This window comes from Podarcis vaucheri (genome assembly GCF_965113315.1).
Source record: "Podarcis vaucheri genome assembly, chromosome: 8".
Classification (NCBI taxonomy): Eukaryota; Metazoa; Chordata; class Lepidosauria; order Squamata; family Lacertidae; genus Podarcis; species Podarcis vaucheri.
Window position 1 is genome coordinate 5729703 of NC_138766.1, and position 8462 is coordinate 5738164.

An 8462-nucleotide genomic window follows, 5' to 3' on the forward strand; every position below is an offset into this window, starting at 1 on the left:
AAGGATGGCTGCATGAGGTGCCTGTGAAATATTGGGCAAGATCCAACCTCACACCAGTAGATGTGACAGAGCTTCTTCCTCTCCTCCCCCCTGCACCCTCCATCCCCCAGTCTTCTCCAGAGGGTTGCCACCTACAACCAATAAATATTCCCAGATAATGATATTTCTGGTACCAATAGGAACAAGAATCTTTTGGGAGAACATGAATCCAGGGAGGAGCTTCCAGTCAAAAACAGGCTCTAGAGGCATTATTAAAAAACATAAAGGATTTGGGTAATTGTTGTGGAGGGAAGTAAAGGACTGTAACCTCAATTGATTAACTGGCTAGAGGATTTGTTAAAGATTTCTGCTGACTGGACAGGTGGCATCATCAGGATACAGATTTCCACACAGAATTAGTCACAACTCCTAAAAGGTCTAATATTTAATACATTTCACAATTCTTCCAAAACTTTAACCTTTCTAAACTTTCCCTCTCATATAGTATGAAGTATCCTGGGCATGTAGGCTTTTGTAAATTTATTCTGATATGTTAGCTCCTGATCTGTTTCAAACTATCCATGAGGCAAACACAGCTGGTTGCAGGGCCAGCAAAAGACATTTTGGCACCTGAGGCGAACCACAAAATGGCACACAGACCTTTCCCCACCAGGGAAGAAGGGGGGGTGAATATCAATATCAGGAACAAAGGAAAAGGAAAGATCAACACTCCCCTGTGGATCCTGCCACAAAGCGGTCCCCTCAGCTTGCCTCTTGGGTGGGCCGGCCCTGGCTGGCTGCCACCGCAGCTTTTATGGCCTCGTTTCATGTTATCAGCTCCCCAAGGCTCCTCCTGTCAACTAAAGGGAGAGCCCAAGGGTTGCTGCTGAGGACACAGGTTCAACAACCCTGTGAACTTGTGACTTTGGGGGCGACATTAAATCCCTATCCTGGCCCCCAAATGCATGGTGATCAAGCGGTCCCACACCTCGCCTGCAGCCCAGTTTGTTTAAAAATAAATGTTTTCAATGTTGGCAGAACACAATTAAAGAGGAAGACAGTTCCTTGTGTGTTTTGTCATCTACCTCTCCCTTAGAAGGCAATGGGACTCGCAAGGTATACATGTAACCCCCCCCCCTTTTTTTAAAAATTGTCAAGGGTGACTTTATCACATCACTTCTCTGAATATTTTCATTGCTCTCGGTGTCTGGCTTGAAGATGACACAAATAATTCCCCCTTAGGGTGGTAGGGAGGGGGAGTTTGGAGAGTATCTGTAGGGTTTCTTTGGATACCTGTGAGAGCCAGTGTGGTGTAGTGGTTAGAGTGTTGGACTCGGACTGGGGGGACCCAGCTTCAAGTCCCCCCTCAGCCAGGAAATTCCCTGGGTGACCTTGGGCCAGTCAAGCTCTCTTGGCATATCCCCCTCACAGGTTGTCATGAGGATGAAACAGGGAAGGGGGGTTCTATAGAGCACCTTCAGGGCCTTGAATGAAAGGTGCATTATATTTCTAACTCTTTTATCCCTCAGGGAAAGTTTTAAAGACACATGTGTGATTGTCTTCTGAATGTCCACTCCCCCTCATCACTGAAGGAAATAAAAAGGTAAAATGTGAAAGAATTCAGGCAGCTCCTTGCAAACTGCCCTCTCCTTCACCCAAAATTTAAAATTAGAAAACGGGTGTGTTTGTGAAATGCTTCACAGAGCCCTCCCCATCCGTTCACAGCTCCACCCACATGGATAACAATATATTGTTTCTCTGGATTGCTTCAAAAGCATCTTAAATCAAAAGGCTGCTGGGTGGGTGAGGGAGAAGGGAAGAGGTGCCACAAAACCATAAGAGCAAAACCAATCCAAACAAAAAGAGACCCTACAGCCAGGGCACACAGCTGGCTGCAAACAGATAATCTGCAAGTGTATCATCCACCCCAAGCCCCACTTTTCTACCAGTGCAAACACAGGCAGAGAAAGCAGCGCTAGCAGGTCTAGCTTGTCCGTGAGGCAGACTGAGGCAGGCAGCACGGGGCGACTCTACGGGCACACCCACCCACCCGTGCAAAGGCATGCATGACAAAAAAAAATTCAATGAAGGGGCCGGGCCACCTCAAAGTTCTGTGGTGGCTGTACACATATGCCGTGGGGCATGCGCATATCTCGCACGCAAGCCACAGGACATCTGCATGACACACCAACATGCCCTGCCATGCACACATGGTGCAAGCATGCTGCAGGGCATGCTGATGTCATGCACGCATGCCACAGGGCGTGTGCACATGGCGTGTTGACATCGCACAGCCCCCTCAATCATGGGAGCAAAGTGGCATGTGTCAATGCCACCCACTGGCATCCTTGCAGCCTGAGAAGTCAAGGGAAGTGGCTACAGTGGCTTCTGGGTTCCAGCAAGATCTTCTGAGGCCTTCCCGTGGGGCTCTTGTCAAACCTGGCGCACAAAACTCAAATACACATGCCTTCCCTCTGCATGTCACCGTGACAGAGAGAAGCAGAATGGCGGAATGTAACATACTATAGTCTGAAATGAAGCCAAACCATAAAAGGTGACTTAGCCCTGGATCAAAACTATACTACCCATCCCCAAATCTCTCTAGGAATACATGATCTTCCATGGAGTCTGCTCAACATTGCTTTGTAACATTTTACAAGAAAAATCCCAGGCAATAAAGATTCTTGTGAGTTTGCTTGAGAACTGCTCAACACTTTGGACACAAAGGCTGCACACAGCAGAGTTCATGATGCTATGGCCCAGGAGTTGGAACAGAGGAAGGTCCTGGAAAGTTCCCTAGAAGACCCTAAGCCTCCTAGCAACTCCCAGGAGAGAAAAAATCCCAGAAGCTAGCAATGTCTTCCCCTGCCTAGCCATAGCAAGCAGTCCGTACCTTTCTCCTCCAACTCTTTCCCAGGGGCAGCTCCCTATCACACTACCTTCAGGGGCAATGACCTGCCCAGCTCTGTAAGAGGCAGCACCTGAGGAACAGGGAACAGCTATTTTAAGCACCAACAATTCCCCCAGCGTGGGGAAGGGGGGCTTCAAACACCAATCTGACAGCAAAACTACTTGAGACAGTCTTCTCCCAACCAGGTGTTCTCCACAAGTTTTAGCTACCACTCCCATCATCTCTGACCATGGGCAGAAAACATCCGGAGAGCAGAGACTGAGGAAAGCTCTCCACTGACTCCAGATGATTGCTTGAGGAACACTAGCTCTTGAGTGCCAGGACTCTGAGCTCCACACTGAGCTGACCATGGTCCTGCTATGCTTGCAGCCAGCCTGGCTGGCCCTACCCCATTCCATAGTGAGCTGGCCAGGGTCCTGCATTGAGCGTTACCTGTGCAGCCTCAGGCCCCAGCCAAGAAAGGAGACCATAAATGTTGACAGCACAGTAAATAGGTTAACACTATAAGCAGAACTGTGGGCATTCAATACATCCAAATACACCAAGTATTTTATATTGGCATCATTTAATATAATAGCAGAACATGTCTTCGTCCTGGCACAAGAAGATTGTGGGATCCAGAACAATGTTCAAATGAGCAATGCATCCTAAATCCCATGGCTTCTGAGGAGGTCCAGACCTGAGCAGGACAGAATTATAGGCATCTGTGAACATTACTCCACTGGTTCACGGGTAGAGAAGAAGCCCATTACAGCAATTCACCTTATAATGAAGTGCAAGGGAATGTTGCAATCTGCACCATGGCTGTGCTGAGAAAGTGCTCCTGATAACCCCACAGAGTGTTTTAGCTAGAAGGCATTCCTTCAAACCGTTAAAGTGCAGAAATAAACTTCCTTTTACACTGAGCCCTTTTCACAGAATTAACTTGTGATTTCTCAGTTTAAAAATGCATAGGATGAGGCCTTTTCCTAATATAAGAGAAAAAAATGTGTTAGCTGGTGGTGCGTCCCCCAATTTTTAGTCCTCTTAAATTAATCTATCACTGGCTTTCTTAATTTTATCTGCTGCATTTTTGTAAATGAGCAGAGGGATATGCCAAACTTTCAGCTAATCAGAAGCATGGAAAAAGAGGAGTGATGATTATTCTCAGGGTACCTGCTGTAGTTCAACCATTTCCTGTTATAAAAGCTTGCCACAGATCCCAATGGGAAATGTTGGACTTCAACATTCCTCCTCTATCACAGAGAACAAAATTGATCAATCAGAGCCAAAACTTATATCTGGGAACCAAAACATTCACATATATGACTTCTGTCTCTAATGGACAATTCATCAGCTTCAGAGTATTAATATTCACCTTCATTCCTTGCTGGCAACTGAAACTCCAAAGGAACTTTTAAAAATAATTATTAAGTGAAAAACCATTTTAATTGCTATTATCAGTTCTCTTGTATGGCAAAGTACTAACTCTGGAAGTATATAGGTGAAAAAGGGTGAGGAGAACTTTTATTACATACAACCGTATGACTGGCATGCTACAATGCTCTTAATGAATAAATGATCCAATTAACCCAATGAATGCCCATGTGCTGTCAATTAGAACAGCTTGCTCATACATTCTTTATGTTAAAAAGATTGTCCCCGGGGAATTCTGTATTATTCATGAGAGTGTATGTTGAAATTTCATAATAGCAAAGATATTCAGGGGAGAGAAATTATGGAGACTGTGGGTGTTAATCACTTTGAACAATATTAGTTATATGTACTGAAAAGTCATAGTTAAATATCAGGAAGCAGCAATAATCATAAACAGTCCAGCCCGTTACTTTAATGCAATTATGCTCAACACTGATTAATTTTGATTTGATTGTGCCCTTCAAACTATTATACACTTTCTAAGCAAAGTATTTGCATAAGGAAGATCACAATGAAACATCAATAAAACCAACTCAAAAGAAACCACCCAAGACTGCTTTGTGCCCCTCCCGAAAACCCAAGGCAGAAAGAGAAGAGAATGGGAGCAGCTGGGGCAGAGAACACCCCCAGGCCTGGCCAGCATGAAGCCATTTTCACCTGACATATATGGTAAACATCTGTGCAGGAAGGCCTCTTCCCAGAAAAGGCAGCCCTAAAGCTGAGTGGAAACTACCCTATTATCACTTTTATCAAAGTCACTTTGAGGTTCTACTAAATCAAGGGGTATCTAAATTTTTTTACAGTACTGTATATAAATAAATGGCACCTAAGCCACCAGAAGCTATATTGTGGCTTGAATTGGGCAAGTTTGAAGAGGAGAACCAGAAATTCTCTATTACTTGGTTAAAAAACCTGTTCATTTCATCACGGCTTCCTTAGGTTAAAAGAGAATGAAGCTAAATCAGCCATCCAATCCAAACTAGCCAATGCATGTTTATGTGGAAATAAGACTTTGTTCAGTAGAGCTTACCGTCTCAACTAAGTATGCGTAGACTTATAGCTTTAGAATATGTCAGTTCCCTTTTAAGCTACAGTCCCTTGCTTCCAGGTCAACACGTGTGCAACCAAGTTGTACAATCCATTACTTAGGAGCTTCTGTTATCTCAACTGCCTTGAGCTTCTCGGGTTAGATAGTCCAGAAAAATCTGCCAACCTACGGCCAGTCAGCTCACACCACAATCATTACTGGAACCACACAGTAAAACAGGCCACCCAAAAATACAAATATGAACCACTGCTTCATTTTCCAGATGATCATCTTAAATATACACTTTTTAGCTTGAAAAAAGAAAAAAAAAACCCTAAAGGGAAGCACACAAAAATAATTAGGATGAAAAGGAGGCTATGGAAAGCACAGAGGGCTTTTACTTGGGAAGAATGTTCTAATGTTCTGCAGTTTATAAATTATCTGCATTAGGAAATGTTTCTGTCTGCCACAGGCATGCAATGCATCAGCTAGAGGACATTATTTCAGAGTTAGAGAAGGAAAAGCAAGGAGTGAAAGGGGTTAAAGCCCCACTCCACCGGTGCTGATGTTCTATCTAACCAAATGTGGAAGTCCACAATGCCTGGTTGCTTAAAAAAAACCCCATCAGGCTGGATCTAAGCATCTGCTGTGGCCCTAACTCCGGCGCTTCCTTGACCTTAAGGGGGTGGGGTGCAACAACACCTTAGTTGTATCCCCTGAATCGCCTGCACCCAGCAGAGAGACCTCTTCGCTCTTCAGTGAGAGGAGTCAGGTTCTGCCCTGCCAGCCTCACAAGCAAATGAAACGTGGTTCCTGACAAAATGCAAACTTTCCTGTGAAATGCAGCATAAAATCTGCAAAACCCGGGGCCACACAAACTCCAGAGCGGCAAGCCAGCATCTGCAGCAGAAGCACGCACCCCAAGAAGCGTCCTTTTCCGCTCAGAAAGAAAGACGGCACAAAGGATTTCCCCGCACAAGACGTGGCCACGGGCTGCCCCAGGCCAGCTGTTTTCTCTGGAGAAATGAGAAGCGGCTCAAAGCAACAAATGGAGCCATTTAACACCCAGGGATGGGGGAGCAGAGAGGGGGGGGGCGTTGTTTACATAAGAAAGTTGCTGCTGGCGATGCCTTACACAACGGAGCGCAGCCTGCGCCAAGAGGGGCGCCCGGGGCAAGGCGGGCAGCAGCGCCCCCGGCCTCCTTCTCCACCCCGACCCGCCCCCTCCAGGACAGCAGCGGGGTCCGGGGGCGCCCGCCCAGAAGGCCGAGGCCCCGACAGGCGCCCGGGCGCCCTCCCCGCCCGCGCCCCGCTCGCCAATGCAGCACTGCAGAGGAGCGCCGGAACAGCCGGCCTTGCGCAGGGAGCCTCCCGGGCCGTCGGGCCCCTGCCGCCCCCTCCCTGGCCCGCACGCCCCCCTCGAGGGCTCACCGCAGTCGGCGCACAGGATGCGGCCCACGTCCTTCTTGAGGTTCTTGCCGCTGGTGTCGAGCGGGGCGAAGGAGGTCTTGAAGACCAGCGGCTGCTCGGTGGGCTCCAGGAAGAAGATGTAGCGGTGGTTGCGCTTGACTTTGGAGCAGGGCGCGGGCGCGGAGCCCACGCGGATGAGCTGCTCGCGCTGCAGGCCGCCGCTGTTGAGGGGCCACAGGTCCAGCACCTTCACCAGGATGCCCGGCGGCGGCGGGGGCCCGTCGGCGCCCTCCTCGGCCCGGCTCCCGTTGCCCGTCGGGGCGGCGGCGGAGGCGGCGGGCAGCGCCTGCACCTTGCCCTCCAGCACCACGGCCGCCGAGTACGCCTGGTCCTGCACCGAGCGCAGGCTGGGCGAGTGGCAGGCCAGCGACACGCCGAAGAGCAGCACGCACAAGCCGGGCCCCGACGCCGCCGCCGCCGCAGCCCGCCGCATGCCGAGGCAGCCCCGGAGCCGCCGCCGCCCGCGCACCAGGCCGCCGCCGCTCCTCCTCCTCCTCCTCGCCCGCCGCCGCCGCCGCGCCGCGCCCAGCTGCTCCTGCGCCCGCCGCCGCCGCTGCTGCCGCACTGAGCCGTCCGACGCCGCCGCCGCCCAGGCGCCGCACCGCGAGGCAGCAGCAGCAGACCTGCCGCATCTGGCCAGGCCATGGGGGGACGCCGCCGCCACCGCCGCCGCGGCTCCAGCGCCAGAACCGGAAGCGGCGTAAGATGGGGGGGGGGGACACCGGCCAGGAGCGGCGAGGGGGCCGCGGATCCCGCGCCCCTGCCCTCGGGGCTCCCGCGCCGGAGGAGGAGGAGGAGGGCGGCGGGGCAGGGGAGCGGCGGAGGGCGCGCCTACCCCATCTCCGCCCCACCAGCCTCCCTCCGCGGGGATTCCGCGGGCGCCCCCTCGGCGGAGACCTCCCCGCCAGGTAGAAAAGCCCGCCCGGCAGGCGGAGCCGCGCCGGGGTCGGCGGACGTCGTTCCCCCCGGGGTCCGGGCCAGCCCCCGCCGTCTCTCCTCGGCGGGCGCCTCTTCCGCGGCTAGGCAGCCCCCGCAGAGGCCTCGGGAGGGGGCGGCAGGCAGCCGCTGGCGGGGCGAGATGGGCAGCGCGGGGCTTTTCCTTCCAAGCGCGCGAGAAAGTATCCCGCGTGTTTGCATCTGTTGCGGACAAGCGAAGATTCTTGTGGGCTTCGGACCAGAGGATGACAACCCAGCGGGATACTTTGGGAGTTCGAGGACCCGCCTTGAACCTTTCGCGAAGGTGGGTTGGCAACAGGTCTTTTTTTATTTTTTAACAAAATGTTTATGCGAGTTCCCCTGGAATGAGTAAACCCAGACCAGGCCCACCATGAAGCCGTGATGTGCTCCTTGGAGACTGCCCCCACCCCACCCATGCTCAGTGATTAGGAGATACTGCCAGTGGCGTAGCGTAAGTTGTCAGCACCCGGGGCAAGGCACTAATTTGCGCCCCCTAAGCCGTGGATTTGCGCCCCCTAACCCATGGATTTGCGCCCCCTAACCCTAATCCCCAGATGTTGCGCCCGGTGCGGCCGGCCCCCCCTGTACCCCCCACGCTACGCCACTGGATACTGCTGGCCCCCTCCCACTCCCAGGGAGGAAATGGTGGGGGCTGCCTCCTGGGCGCTGCTTCCACTGAGCCTGACTGCGCCCCTGCAATGG

At 51.7% G+C, this 8462-nt stretch overlaps 1 protein-coding gene across 3 annotated transcripts in view; it reads right to left on the minus strand.

The window, feature by feature from the left end:
* Window positions 1-7240, minus strand: part of NRG2 (neuregulin 2) — a 137287-nt gene extending 130047 nt beyond the window's left edge. For all 3 annotated transcript variants that reach the window (XM_082234384.1, XM_082234382.1, XM_082234383.1), the window contains exon 1: window positions 6765-7240. In XM_082234384.1, the coding sequence (XP_082090510.1) occupies window positions 6765-7236 (472 nt within the window). In that variant the 5' untranslated portion in view covers window positions 7237-7240. The remainder of the gene's footprint in view (window positions 1-6764) is intronic.
* Between the last annotated feature and the right edge of the window lie 1222 nt (window positions 7241-8462).